This window comes from Anser anser, assembly GCF_964211835.1.
Source record: "Anser anser genome assembly, chromosome: 1".
Classification (NCBI taxonomy): Eukaryota; Metazoa; Chordata; class Aves; order Anseriformes; family Anatidae; genus Anser; species Anser anser.
In genome coordinates, this window is record NC_139720.1 from 24,541,938 (window position 1) to 24,557,756 (window position 15,819).

Here is a 15,819-nt window from a genome sequence, read left to right on the forward strand (position 1 = left end):
TGTTGATGTTGTGTTTCCTTGCAATGCAGGTAGCAATGGGGAACTGAAACTTGATGGCATGTTTTCTCGATAGTTTCCATCTCTCCCAGATTTAGACTGTGGTGAACATCATTCATAAATGGAAGATAAAGGAGTTTCTGGAAGTTGCAGAAATTATTTTTATATGTTATACATGGAGTTGTACTAGTGGTAGAACAAGAAGGTTTTATAGATTCCTGAGATGTATTCCCTGGTTATGAGCCCCGTGATCTAGCCTTTTAATTCATAGGAAGTGGAGGAAGCCTTCTCAAAATGCAGTTGAGGAACCCCTCCATGCCAAATGAGAAGTCTGGCAGCAGGAATAGGTTGGAGGAGAAACACAGAAGCCATAAAGGAAGGATACAAATGCCTTCCCTAGAGACAGTAGCTGCTCCCATTGCCTTTCCATTTGAAAAGTTTGGTGTCTTGAGACATAAAGCGTGAGTGCACCCAAGCCTGAAGCACACTGAGCTGAAGATAAAGCCGAAGGAAGGCACAAGATAATTTAAAACAACAGAAAAAGTGTGGGAGAAAATAAGGGCTACCAACACCATGAAAATGTCTCCCTGTGGCTCAGCTTGCCTACATGACACATGGGAATATCCTTATGGGTCCTAATAATAGTACTAGATTCAAGGGTGAACACAGACATTCAAAACATGAAACTGATATACTGCCTTGGTGCAGTAGGACATAGATGCAATGAGGGTAAGGCTTTGTTAAAGAGCATTTTAATGGCTATCAGGATGAACAGTGGTGATGGCAAACTTATTTTTAGGTTTAGAGCCTCTTCAGTTTACACTGTGCATACCGCTTTTCATGCAGTAAATCCCATCTGTGAAGCAGGTAATTTTCTACTTCTTGTAGTAGCTTTACTTCTCTTGAGAAATGCTTCATGCTTATAGAATCCCCCACCAGTCATCTCTGTTTCTTTCAAAAAGCAAGAGAAAACCTCTAACAGTGTTATATGTCATCAGCTTCCCTAAGCATTTTAAGCAACTAGTTTTCAGCATTTCCTTTAAATAGTTGGTGCGCTTTAAATAGTGGTGGGCTCTGGCATGCTGAACAGGCCTTGAGATACATAGGCATACTGAGACACGTTGCATGTAGGTACGGGCAGTGATTCAGGACTTCGCTGGTTCCTGAGGGCACAGAGCAAATGGGTAAACTGTTCTTAATCCCCCAAACACTCTTATGTCACATATTGCCTTTTTCCTGTAAGCTCTTTGAAGGAAAGGCCGTATATCTTTATATTTTCGCACATAGCATATTGAAGCTGGGATGGTTTATTGTAACCTCTGTTATCCTTGACATAAGGAGAACAAAAATAATTGAATTATATTCAAATACTTTTTTTTTCTTTTCTCTTGGTTCTGTCTTGTTGTCCAAGTGTTGAACAAAATTTCTAAGGCTTATATTTAGTGAAGTGTATTTTAAGAAGATGAAAAAGTGTTCTGGCTTGATAAAACAGTTAGGTATGTGCCTGGTTTTCATAACAGTGACATTGAAAAATGTGCTGCAGAGCCTTCATGAAGAACTTTTTTTTTTTAATATATGTTTTATGAACAGTGCTTCCTACGCAAGCTGTGTGACACTATATGTACTTGTTCTTAAAGTGCTTTTACGTTCTAAAACATTTTAAGAGATATTCTTTCCTATAGGAAAATAAATTAGGGGAAGGCGTGACATTTTTGTTTGTGTTTTGTTTCTTTTTAAAGCATTTTTGTGCAATGGAAAGTTTCACAAGCACTTGCAAGAAATTTTTGTTCCCATGGTCATCCGCTACATTGATCTCATGGAATCATCAATTGCCCAGTCCATTCACAGAGGTCTTGAACAAGAATCGTGGCAACCTGTCAAGTAAGTGCTTTCTACGAGATCTGTACAAAACACCTGCTTTGTATATAGCTTTCTCTCTAATCAGGTGTTCTCCCCCATTGTCCTCTAAATATTCTATTTTTTTATTGTATTCCTACATTGTTTATTTCTTCACAGGAGCATCAGCAACAGTCTTCCTAATGTAGCTCTTCCAAAAGTGCCAAGTTTGCCTCTTAATCTTCCACAAATGCCTAGCTTTACTACACCAACCTGGATGACTTCTATGTATGACTCCACGTGTGTATTCTTCAATAACCTTCTGACTGTATGTCAGCTCTGCATGGCCTTGCTAGTGTTCTGTGCAGCTGTATTTGGATTGCATGGTGTTTATGATACCTTAGTTGGAAATTATTGTTTCTTGGGAGTGAGCCAAGCATGGACTGTTAGTTAGTTGTGCTTTCTAGTGCATTAAAATGTAGCAGTCTTAAACTTGATAACTTACAAAATCAACTTGGCAAAGGTCTGTCGTAGTAGTGTTTTATACCCTAAGCAACTTAACTACTCTTCTCAATTAATAAGCAGTTTGGAACTTTTTGAATACTTTATTTTAGATCATAAAGTGAGGCAGCCTGTCATATTCTTGCTTGGGTTTGATTAACTCATGGTATGTATAAATTGGTTCTGAAAACATTTATAGAATAAATATCCATACTACAGGGAAATAGTAAAGGTTAATCAGTACCCAGAACATAAGTATATCTATTTATTCATCTATTTCAAATATATATATGTATTTTATTTTTTTTCCCGACACTTGTGTTCTTTTCTTTAGAGAGAGGGAGGGGGAGAGAGAGAGCAGACATGCCATGCCCTGTTCTGCAGGAGTGCTTCCATAGTTACAGGCCAGAATTCTCTGTGTGTGGACACATTCCTATATATTTGAGGAAGGCTCAAGAAGAACATTGTTTTAGCTCAAGTTGTATTATAATATGAATGTGAATGACTTCAACAAACATATATTTAACACACAAAGCCTGATAATATAATTTCATTAAAACTATTGTTTTCGCAAGTTTTGTGACGGAGTTAGACACTCCTAAGAAGCACTCAGATCCATTACTGTGAGAGTTGATAGTTTGTGCTCTGCCAGATGTCTGGCGGTTGTCTGTTGAGTATTATGATTGTTTTACTGTTGCTAATTCCTCTAAAAGTTGAAAAAACCCTTTTAATCCTTGCCTTTGGTGCCTTTTGTGTTTCCTATAAATAATTCTAGATTTCTCCTGATGTGCTTATGCAAGTCATTTCAGTTTTGAGTACAAACTATTTGGTCTTCTGCTACTCTTTCTAACTGACCTTTGTCTAGTTATTCCTGCCCTTTCAAGGGTTACTTGTTTTTGTTTTTGTTTTTTAAGAATAGCTTTCAGAGTTGTTATAACTCTAGATGTGGTCTTCTTACAGTCTGTATTCTAGCAGCCCCAATAATTAATATGTATGTAATAATAAGTATAATAGTAATTAATAAATAATAAGTATGGAGTCTGGTTGGAGGATTATACTGGTAGATCTCTTCTAAATTAAGGCTTTGGTGTAGTAATAAATACCTAGACAATATTGTGAAAATCAGAGTGCCATGAAACTCAGCCATTGGCACCTCCCCCTTGCACATCTTCTAGAATTAAGGTACGTGGTGTATATGGGAAAGTATGAATAACATCATAAACTAACTGGTGAGGTTTTGAAAGCATTAGTGAGCACTGAGGTTCACGTGAGCTGCAAGCACTTGCGGTAGCTCTGCAGCTTCTCAGGAGAAGTGGGGACGAGTGCTGTTCCAGGTGTGGGGTCTGCACATGGCCTCCGAAAGGCCATCATCCCCTTTCAGCTGCCCCTTGAAGCATGCCAGAAGAAAAGGTCTGCCAAGGCACTGGATCTGTTGTAGGCAACTCTTCACCTTCTTTTTCCCCAGAAGTAGAGCCTTGAAGTTCTATTTTAGGAAGGAGGTGTACATTTACTTTCAAGATTTTAGGTAGTATTAAGTTATCTTTGTAATACTGTGGAATTCAGGTAGTATTTTAAGAATCAGCATACCTGCATCCAACTGAAGAGCCAGGAAACGTCTCAAAATGGCCATATATTTTATTTGAATCAAAAAACAAAACCAGTTTGAGTGAAGGCATTGTAAACCAGTTGTTCTTCCTCCCAAGCTAATGAGTTTCTTCCTTCCTGCTGGTTACAGAGTCTCAGATTCCAGCGTTGGAAGTGTGATTTTTTTTTCGTTATTACATGAAAGAACGTAGTAGTGTTTATTTCCCTACTGCTCCCACCCAAGTCTTTTCAGGAAAAACAGAGCTCCCTCTTTCTAGTTCAATTCTCCAATGGGAAGTAACCAAGTTCCTGTTCTCTAACCCGTTTCCTGTGAGCTTTCCCTTTCATTATGAGGAACACCCACCTTAAATAGGCTAGGGTTGTGTATTGTACAGAGTCAATGGAAGCACCTAAATTCATGAGCCAGGGATCTCCTTTGTCAGTGGTTGCAGGTGGCTCCAACTGTCACCACCAAGTCCTTCTCTGCCCGTCCACTGTGCTCCCTCCTCCAGGCCTCACGGCTGAAGCTTTGGCAAGAAGATGACTAAGTATGTCACTATACTGTTCTAGACTTCTCTCTCTTTGAAAGTGATGGTTTTAGCCAGTTAATCATTATTAAACTGAATTACACAATGAAGAATTACAGGCAAGAAAACTGAGACAAAAAAAGTCTGCAAGTAAACTGAGTTATTTTTAAATGTTTGCTAAGTCTCATGTCTATTGCAGTTGTAGTAGAGGAGTTTTCATATTCTCCAAGCTTTACTAATATATAAGCCTTGGTATATGATTATGAGTTTGTATTCCTAGGAGCTCTTAAGTCCACACTCTCAAGTCTGTTCATATTCAACAGAGCTGATACCATGCCTAAGAAATTTTGCTGAATAGAAAGACATGAAAATATATAGTTAGGCATTTCTTTGTGTGTATTATTGATAAATGTTACAATATTTTCCTCTGTATCACTTAAAAATTGCTCAAATCCTTTTGAACATTACTAGAGAATATTGTTTATCACTTTTAGTTAACTTTTTTTTTTTCCTTAATCATATGTTTTGCAGCAGGAAATTTGTACTACTTGTAACAGCTCTTAAGAAGATCATTACTTCATTGCCAGTTGTTTTAGCTTAATGTTTTATTATTGGGCATTGGAAAGAGATGAAAAGAGGAAAGTGTTCTGTGTAGTCGTCTGTTTTTCTTGATTGGTCTCTGGAGAGGATAACTCACAGGACACCTTGGCTAGACGTACAGTGCACTGTGAATTGCTGTTGCATTTGGCTAAAGATAATCTCCTAAAAGTCTGCATATTCTGTAAAAGTTTCTAATTAAACAGAATGAGGCATTTCTTAATTATTCATTAATTCAAATACATTACTTTAAATTGTACTTCTGTTCCATTTCATTATTTTAAATTTCGTTTCTCTACTTCTTCTGGACCTGGCTTTTAAATTAGATTTGTGGGTGATTTTAATTCTTTAGGTTTCATTTGTATATTACTATTATTTTCAGTGTAGGCGTGGCATAGATTCACTGACTAAAAATATAGTAAGTACGGACCTGAGGTTATCTGTTGATATCTTATGCCAGCATAGAGCATCAGGTTCAGTGAATCTTGAGGCTGGAGAAACATGGGATAAGATACATGCTTGCAGCAGGACACTCCTGTCTCTTCTACCAGCCAGAGCACACAGATCCAAAGGAAATGTTCTTCCTGCTATGGCCCAGCTGTATTGAGTGGCAGAGGGAGCAGTCACAATGCTCTGACTGTCACACACAAAGATGTGGTCTGAATATGAGCTCTCTTGCTGGACCTCTCTGTGTGTTTGTGCATGCTGAATAAGTCATTGGGGCACATTTCAGCACTGTTTTGGGGGGTTACATCTGTAGTGCCACATTTGTTCCTGTCATAGTGCTTGCCTGTGGGAAAGTGGAAGGTGGCAATCGTTAGTGTTTTTAGGGATGGGTAGTTAAAAATATAGCCATACGTAAGACTGACTAGTGAAACTTAGCTGAGGTGGTCCCTTCCGGTGGAATATGGAGTTTTGAATTCAAGGCAAGTATAGCAAGCTCCTATTGAGCATTCTGGTAGATGAATGAATGCTATGGGCCATATTTAATTTCTTCCAAAATAGCTTCATTTAAGAAGAAAGAAGAATTAAGAAAAATGTTTTGTTCGCGTAAGCCTGAAATTGCCTCAGTCTTGAACTAAGTAGGAGGAAATGAGAGGTAGCTGACTCTAATGTCTTTGAGGGACCACACACAAGCTGGTACTTGCTGTGACAAAGCTCTACTCCAGTCTTTCCCCTCACCTACTGATGAAAAGTAGAGAGTTGGTGCAATTGCCATTGATTCTGTAATTACTGAAAATCCTTTTCTGTTGAAAGAATTCTCAGTTGACTTTCTGAGCCTTGAATATACATATTCATGGGAGGTAGTAGAGCTGGAGCTCTGAAACTGTGGGCTCATAAAGAACGTAGAACTGGTGCCATGTTTTGTAATACTCCCCACAAAACACAAACGGGTTATAATTCAGTAATAAACTTAAAAATATATAATTGCAATAATTCATAAAATCGCCATCATTGAGGCATGTGTTGACAATTAATATTATTTGCAATGCTTTTACACAAGAAGGCCCAGAAAAAAAAAATCTTAAAGTCCAAATAAAGCAAGTATCTGGTACAAACAGCAGTAACAAGTTGTTTGAAATCACTGTTCTCTGCAGCAGCAAGCAAACAAATTGGATATTTGTGCCTAGATGTGTGAACTAGGAAAGAATAGTTTATGCTGTAGCACTTCATTTTCCTTCCCCATCTGTTTAGTATAATACAGTAGTCAAATTCAAATGTCATTGGACGATGCTGAATAAAAAATTGAAGAATGGAACATCAAAATCCTGTGAGAAGAGAATGAATGAATTAGTGGTTCTGACAGAATGAATTAGTGTTTCATGAACCTGTGTCTATTACCACATTTATTATAATTTGAAACTTTACTTGGTGGTATAATAAAACCAAATTAAGTGGCTACCAGGGAGTGAACGTGCATAAGAATACATTGATGTTATTGAGAGCACATGAGTCCTCCTGAGTCTTAAAGAATTTCATTTGGAATTCCATTAGGATAAAAAGAAGAAATTATGGAGGGATAAAAAATGATAAAATTGTATGATTTGGTGATGAAAAAGAGTAGTTCTGTTTCTTGAGAAAGTATGCTTTGTTTTCTGGAAAATGTGCTCTTATCAACTGTAATATCGACTGGCATTGCCCCCAGTTCTGTCACTATATAATTCATCTTCTTTTACCCCATCTGTCTCAAAAATTGACTCCACCATTTTCAAATCAAATATTGCACATAATATAGCATCTACAGCTTTACTCACTGACGGTGTACAAAGCAGATATAATGAAATCTTCAGTATTTGATGTCATGTAACTTAAGAAACAGTCCAACAGAATTGTAGACTTTTTGAGGAGTTTTGGTGGTTTGTTATTGATATTTCTTAATTAAACATTGTGGTGTATAAAAGCATTCCCCACTCAGCTCTAACCTTAACAGGTAACATCCCTGTGCATATTGTAATCTTAGCTGTCTCCTGGGCCTTTTTCCTGTTTCTGCTGCTTTCTTTCAGGAGGACAGTACAATGTAAAATTAGCAATTACTGTTAAAAATAAGTGGGGAAAATACACATGGTAATATGCAAGGCCTGTTTGAAACTGTGGAATAGTTCACTTCCTGTGCGTAGTGAAGACATCAAAACATACGACATTTAAGTCAGTCGCTTGGGCCCAACCTTTTCCTTAGGCTGGTATCAGTGCTCCCAGCTTCTCCCTGGCTCCCCTCTCCTCCTGGCCTGGCTGTCCTTTGTGGCACTGAGACAGCACAGCAGAAGACATCGATGGCTCTGAAGTAGTGGTAGCATGAAGACGGAGGGGAAAAGGGATGACTGTGTGGATCTGGAAGATGGTGGGGTGCTGTAGGACCAAAGTAGTGCTCCTGCTGCATCCCTGCCACCTCTCCTAAGCCCTGAGCGTGTGCAGTGCTTCAGGCCTTGCTTCACATTACTACTTGCTGTCACGGCTTGCCTAGTGTGGCCTGGTGTTAGTGCTGCTGAGATATTAGAGGTCTTTTCTGCTTTTCATTTTGATTGCTTATTTTTTAACCTGACTCTCCCCAGTCCTCAGCACTCTCAGCGCTCACTGTCTCCTTCCATGAGAGCTGTGGTCACTTTACGCTTCGGCAATTGTGTTCTTTTGCCATGAGGTGGAAGAAAGAAAATTACAGTCGTGATACATTTAAGCTATTTGAATCTGAATTAAGACTGCCAGGCACTTATTGTTGTTTGTGTCACTAATATCCTGGAATGCTGTTCTGTGTAGTATTGTGACTCCCTAAGGCTTTAAAATACAAGACATCGTGAGAATATTAGTTAATTCACATTGACAGTGGAAGTGTAACCGTACTTACTGCTAAGATTATCCTTAAGTTCCCGTGTTTTACAAGTAAATGTCTCAAAATTTAGCGCTTGGTTCAGGGCAGAAGAAGAACTTGAGAACATGGACGATCTGAGGTGATACAGAGCCATATTAATCCCCTGTTTTGTTTGTGCACAAATTTCTTTGAATGGTTTCTGTTCTCTCTTTTTTTTTTTTTTTCCACTGAGATCTGATGTTATTCACTCTGTTTAAATTAATGAGTATTTATCAAGGGACTGTTTGTCTGGGTATTTTTTCTATGATATTACTACTAGTGTCCTCATTTCTCTGGTAGGTTTATTTACCTGAGTTATGAAAGGAAGAAAACGTATGCAAAATCTTAACCATTTTAAAAGGTCCTAACAAATTAATATTCATTTATCCTTAATTTTTCCAGTCTTGATCTGAAATTTGGGCTACATCATTTCTCCATGTTCCCCATCATCCCACCTAGCCTCCCTTAACCTGCCATATTTCTCATCTTAAAGTTGGAATTATTTTAAATTTCCTATTACCATTTTTACATCCTCAGAATAAGAGCAACTGTATGATGAGATACAGTGAAATGAAGGAGGAAGATGGGGTGGTGATAAGTAAATCTTATTGTCCTAGATAATTTTGTGACAAATGGGATAGACACCCATACATTTATCTTCTGTCTCTTGGGGATTTTGTTTTGTTTTGTTTCTTATAGAAATGGCTCAGCTACATCAGAAGATCTTTTTTGGAAACTGGATGCTCTACAGATGTTTGTTTTTGATCTTCACTGGCCAGAACCAGAATTTGCCCACCATTTAGAACAGAGACTTAAACTCATGGCAACTGACATGATAGAAGCCTGCGTTAAAAGGTACAGTTGAAATGACCAATTGAAAATGGGGAGAGATTTGAAAATTAACGTAGGAACAGATATACTGGTGCACAGATGTGCATCAGTACCAGAATCCTGTTTCCTACAATGATCAGTAGCAGACGTATAGCAAAAGATCATAGAAATCAGGGCAAGTAGAAGGGAATCATGACATTTATTTCCCAGTACATGACAACCAGCAATTTGACAAAATCTGCAAAACAGCAAGGAGAATTTCTGCATATGTGAGCGGTCCCTTGGAAGTCAATGAATCACATCTTGTTTCCATTCCATATTTTTGGCAAATGCTAACAAATTTCAGAATTCTCTGAAAAAAATATATATATACATTTCAATTCTCCATTATTATGTTAGTCTTTACTTTCAGTTAATGATACTAGTTCATTTACCATTTTAGAGTACTACCTCTAAGAAAGATATTGAAAACTAAAGAGGATACAGCATTTCATATAAGAAAGGAAGAGCATCTATGAACCATCCAACTAAAACTAAGTTTTATATCGTTAAGTGTCAGGAAATTATACAGAAAACATAATGTTGTTTTTGTTTTGTTTTGTTTGTTTGTTTGTTTTCTTAACCTGCATGTTATAATTGTGGGTATATTCTCCTAAGTTAATCATAGGTGATCTGAAAAGATCTCTGCCATAGTTTTCAGTAAATGTCATTGAATTTAGAATAAATATCTGTACGTATGGAAAATTTACAGAGATCTCTTATTAGGTGCCTCAGAAGCCATGATTCCACATACATAGAGAAAATTTAGTCCAAACACATGAAAATACTGGTTGAGAACAAATAAAATAAGAGAATGAGGAAAAAGTAAAAAAAAAAAAAAAAATGTTTGTAGACAATTCAACATTGTCAAACAGAAAATTTAGAACACTGATATGGAGGGCTAAAGAAAAAGAAAACCTTTGATACAGGAATACCTGTTCCCATTTTGTAAAATACTGTGTCAATTTCTGCTATGCACATTTACAAATAAGGGTGGAAATAAAACATTTTTATATTTATGTATTCTGAACTATTAGTATTTATTTTATTGACATTACTCCTTAGTTGTACTGCTGTGAGAAGAATAGTTTTTTTTGTATTATGAATCTCATGGCATATCTTGTGTTTCAATATAAATATTCATATTTGCTTAATAATAAACTCCTTCGATGAGATTCCCTTTTCTAATAAAGGAGGATTTTTGAATTATATTTCTTAGAAGCAAGTACTTGTTATGGTAAACTACATTTTAACATAGAAGAGATGGAAAATGTTGGGTATTTTCATTGCTTTAAATCATTCTTAGTCACCATACAAGGAAGCATATTGTTGTCTAGTAGGCAAGAAGATAATACTTTTATTATTCAAATGCATTAGCTGAAGCAGTGAAGAACCTTGAGATTACCATCAATACAATTGTTTATTGAATGGGTGGATATTCTGCATTTACAGAATTTCATTTCTAAAATCTCCTCACGTGCATGTATATCGTTAAGTCAACATGTTTAGTAAGGTTTATACATTTCTGTAATGGTTGTTCAAAATTCTCAGAGAGACTCATTTTATGAATCATGTTTTAATTAACAGAACAAGAATTGCATTTGAACTCAAGCTGCAAAAGACAAACAAATCAACAGACTTGCGTATTCCTTCTTCTCTGTGTACAATGTTTAATGTCTTAGTTGATGCCAAAAAACAGACAGCTAAACTCTGCATTCTGGATGGAGGGCAAGAGGTAAGTGAAATTTTGTATGCTTAATTCCTATGTTCAGTTAATCCAAAATGTCTCGCTCCATGGACTGTCTTTAGTGGATTAATTTCAAATTAACTGAAAGGTGTCATGTAGCGCTCTGTACAAGAGCTTGCATAGACTGCTCCTTAGAAGCATCACTCAAGACATTACCCCTCATCCTCCACCAGAGAAGACACAGAGTGCGTCCGTAATTTATTTGCTGTGACCTGTAAGTCTGTAGACAGTCAGAGGATTTCTTGATTCACAGCCACTCTGGGAATTTCTCTTGAGTTACAGCAGATCATCAGCCCTCTTCAGGACTCTTTTGTAATAGTAAAATAGAGCCAAAACATTGTCCTTTGCAGCCAGGTTTTAACTGAGTAAGATTTGTTTTAATTGGCTCATACACTTAGCATTCATGTCTGTGAACACGCTGAAAATAGAGGAAAGAAATAATCAGCTAATTTTATGGGATTTTTTATTTGATTTCCAAGGTCAGAGACCATTTTGGTAGTCATCTGCTACTGGGATTGTAGATTCTCCACACTTGAAGCACTGATGTATTTTTGAAGGAAATACAGGCTTCACTGACTACTGTACTTCCCATTTTGTCACTCTCAGCAGGAATAATATGCAAAGTGAAAAAGGGCATACTGTGTACACTGGTGAGATTACCAGCATAAAATTAAAACTGTTCTTGCTATGCATTAGTACTAATGCATTAGTGTAATCTTGTTTTGGAGAGATGGTAAAAATATTTGTCAGAACTTGGCAACAAAAAAATGTCTGCTTTGGACAGGTTTACATTAGGTTGTTTGGTCATATTGTTTATGTTGATTTTCCCATTTCTGTACTGTGCTTTTTCATTTTATTGATTCATCTTTTTGAGTTAGTGTATTCAATGTAATTGTCTTTTTTTTTTTTTTTTTCCAATTCAATGAGATATTCATCATTTCCCTGTTCTACCCTGTCATCTTTATTTTTCCTTTTGGTTTTCCATGACATGAACCAGTTTGCTAGTCAATGGGTAAGTGTTTTTTCATTGTTTCTTAGCATACATTTTTTCTTTGGTTATTAACTGCCATTTTTTATTTTAAGTGGAAATAGTGGTGATTTTGTTGTTGTTATTGTTTGCTAACCTAGCCCTAGAAATTCCATTACAGACTGACCTTGCTAGATCATCAGCTTCTAAATTCTACTTTCCTCATTCATCCTCTTAAGGTTGTTCCAGATGAATTCTTCACTCTTCAGTAGAAGAGTGTCATGTTTTACTGCATTACAAAGTAAAGAGACTCTTGCGCCTCTCGGTGAAGCAAAATAGCAACCAACAACTTGTTTCATGCTCATCAGAATTTAACCACAACTAGCAACTGTTCACCATAGGTGTTGCTACCTGGTTCATCTTTTACTTAGTGTCTGAGCAGTAACCTGCACATGTGTGCATGCCCTTCTTGAGGAAAGAGCAATACCAATGCCACCATAAAGACCTGCAGAGAGATGCTATAGCTTCATTTTCCACAATCACACCATCCCCTTCACCTGCTCTGCGTTGCATCTCCTGCATTTTCAGCCTGTCCCCCTCAGAAACAAAGTCAAGCATTCACAGATACCTTTTGGACTGCAGACCCTCACCATATTCTCTTCTGAAATCTCCTCTTTCTGTAGATTTTCAAGCTCCATCATTCATTTCAAGCTCTGTCAACCTCCAAACAGAAATACAGCCCTTATTCTCTGCTAGGTCTGACCATGAATCCAAATGCTTCCAGTGCGCTTTATTTTTTTATTTTTTTTTAACCTGTGATAAAATATATACTTATTTCAAAGTCCCCAGATAAATCGTCATCCCCGTTCATCTAATCAACCAAAAGAATCTCAAATTCTTCAGGTACCAGAAATTATCAGGCAATGTGGAAACTTTCTTTCTCATGAACTTAGAGTTTCTTCCATTCACAAGGCTGTTTCAGAATAAGTATAAAAAATAGGCTTTTCAGTCTCTTGTAGTTGATATCATAGTTGCTTGAAATGCTTGAAGATTTCTTGGGTGAAGTAATTTGGGAATCTGTCCATCTGCCAAAGAAGGCAGAAGAGCATTTCATGACATAGACAGTTGCATTTCTGGCTCCTCTATAGGAGCTCTGGCATTTCCAATTACTCCTACTTGGCCTCTTCATTTCGATCTCTGATTTGGTGCTTTACACCAGTCAAGAAAAGGTTACCATTAGGCCTGAGTAAAAAACAAATATATTAAAGGGCTTTTCATTCATCTGAAACTCAACACTGAATATCCATATGACAATTCCTAGAACTTACTCTCCAAGTGATGGAAGGTGTTATTTCATTAAACGGATAGACTTAAACATCTCTTTGAATACAGCATGATCTTTTCAGTCACTATACAGAGCTATAAGCAGTTGTATAATTTGTTCAGGTAGAGTCAGCTGCAGAAGTTTTCACCCTTTGTTGTCAGATAGGAGGGAATTGTTACTTACTCTATCATTAGGGCATTCTGGTCGTGGTCACCAGTAACAGCACCCTGAGTTTAGAGTTTAAGTTTGATTGAGTCTCCTAGTTTTCCTATGTTACTTCATTTAGTGCTCAGCATATTCCCAAATGTCGTCCAGGTAAGTCCATTCTTAGAAAGAATCCCCAAGTCTGCCATTGAGAAAGACTCCACTCCTTCCCTTTTTCATATCATTCTAAAAGCTAAGAGAAGCATAGCATTATTTGGATACAGCCACAACCAGTACATTGTGTTCAAAGAGGCTGGATACCTTCTTCATAGGTTGGCAGCCGCCTTAAGAGGGTTTGAGAAGCAACGTCCAAGGGAGAATTGCCTTTTCTCAGATTAACTGTGGTCCCTGTAGCCTTCTTCATAGCCAGATGTGGTGCCCACAGCTTTCTTCATAGCCAGCAGAATGGCAATTCATGGGGCACAGCGGAAGGGTACAGTGACACACACAGCTAAGTAACATACCAGTTGCTGCTATTTTCCAAACAGTTGCCTGTTCGGCTTCTTAGTTTCAGTGAATGTAATTTCATACATTTTGGAGTAGTTGCATGCTGAACAGTATCCCACATCCTTCTTTCCTGAATCAGAAGCCAACAGCCCATGTATCATGAGTCAAATGAATAAGCAGCAGTAAGGGAGACCTTTTTTGTCACACAACATTCATTCATCCAGAGATTTTTCAGCCTTTGTTATTTGGGATAAATAGTTTGAAGCCTATTAACTTTACAATCTAGATGCTGCAGTATTTTGGTAACATTCATGGTTTTGAGTATGGTAGACACACAATCACACAGGAAATATTGCTGGAGGCAAGACTCAAGCAGAATGTATTTCTGGGCCCACTTAGGTAGACAAGTAGTTAAATATAAGCAGGTGCTTATTTGTTGCTTTGTGTAACTGGGTAGTATGAATGGAGTAAATGCCATTGGTCTGTACTTTTCAGTGCTCATAGCAGAATGTACACAGAAATATTTTAGTTGTTTCAGAGTTCCAGCCTCCTTGTCATGCTCATAAAAGAAGAGAGACACTACTTTTCTATTTGGGGAAAAAGGAGTAATGTGCCATTTCAGTGGAATATGCCACAACTAATGCTGTGGATATTGATAGGGGAAAAAAAAAAAAAGAAAAAAAAAATACACAAGGAAAAGTGGACTTTGGTGGACTTTGATTTGATGGGCTTTGTTTCTAAAGCTATTTTGGTTCATAAAATTCAAAGGCTCATTTAACTGCATAAATTGTAGAGGTTTATAGCTGGTTTGATAGCAAAAGTGCAGAAGAAATTTCATATGCAGGTAGTTGCCAATATGCCAATATGTTGGCAGTAACCCTTTTGGTTCAGATGGTCATATGCAATTTATTTTCAGAGCCATCCAACCTTAAAACAAGCAAAAAAAAAAATCTTGAAAAGCTTTTTTTTTTTATTCTTTTGTTAAAAAAAAAAAGTAATTAAAAAAGTCAACCCCAATATTGGGATAGTGAGGGAACAGAACAGATTGTCGTACTGAGTAAGTTACCATTCTCAAGGATTTAGGAACGAACTCTTCTGTTCTCAAAACTACAGTTGTCCAAAGGCACTAAAATACATTGTCCCCTTTCAAATATCAGTACTGGGCCTGTTACTAGGAACATAGAGACAAATTTTGAAGACCAGCTAGAAAGTCATTTTGGCTTATGTCCCATGACACTTTGCAGCTAAGCATGGTTTTGTCCAGTGTACCTCCTATAGCTGCAGCTGTTCATATTTTACTGAGAGTTACTCAAGGGCAGCTGGAAAGCCAGAACTAGATTCTGCTTTATCCCAAGATCCTTCAGGGACTTTGGGATCACACTGAAAGACTCCACATCATGCATTCCAACCATTCAGCTGTGGGAGCTGACATGTCTAGGTTCAGAATCCACATGGACCATGATCACATCAGCCAGCAGAGGAATATAAGGGCACAACTATCCACAAATGTATTTGGAAAAGGGATGAGGATCTGTCTGCTCTCACAGAGTAAGCTTGGCAGAAGTAGAAAAGCTGGAGTCCTTTGGGTCCTGATTTTGGGATTGTGCGTACTACTTTGTTAGCTCTTACAATTTTATCTTGAATTCTGCAATATTTGTAATCTTCCTAAAGCCTATCATCTGGAGTCAAATAATCTTCCATGAGGATCTGAAAATTTGTTTTGTCAGGGGTGACTGTTTTGATGGAAGTTGGCACTGGAGAGGAGTGGGTTAAAAGAATTTCTGATCTTATGGTTTGCAAAATAAATCTTGGAAAAAAAATGAATGAAATTCAGGTTTAAAAAGTCAAATCTTATTTCTAAAAAAAATCAGTTTT

The 15,819-nt window shown here is 37.3% G+C and overlaps 1 protein-coding gene across 17 annotated transcripts in view; it reads left to right on the plus strand.

Moving 5' to 3' along the window:
• The window catches only part of CADPS2 (calcium dependent secretion activator 2), a 311,395-nt gene that overhangs the window by 256,570 nt on the left and 39,006 nt on the right, over positions 1 to 15,819 (plus strand). For 12 of the 17 annotated variants that reach the window (XM_083829288.1, XM_083829287.1, XM_083829297.1 and 9 more), the window contains 5 exons: positions 1,737 to 1,878; positions 2,014 to 2,133; positions 9,085 to 9,240; positions 10,843 to 10,990; positions 12,000 to 12,014. In XM_083829288.1, the coding sequence (XP_083685414.1) occupies positions 1,737 to 1,878; positions 2,014 to 2,133; positions 9,085 to 9,240; positions 10,843 to 10,990; positions 12,000 to 12,014 (581 nt within the window). The remainder of the gene's footprint in view (positions 1 to 1,736; positions 1,879 to 2,013; positions 2,134 to 9,084; positions 9,241 to 10,842; positions 10,991 to 11,999; positions 12,015 to 15,819) is intronic. The other 5 variants (XM_083829301.1, XM_083829300.1, XM_083829302.1 and 2 more) reach the window with 3 other exon arrangements.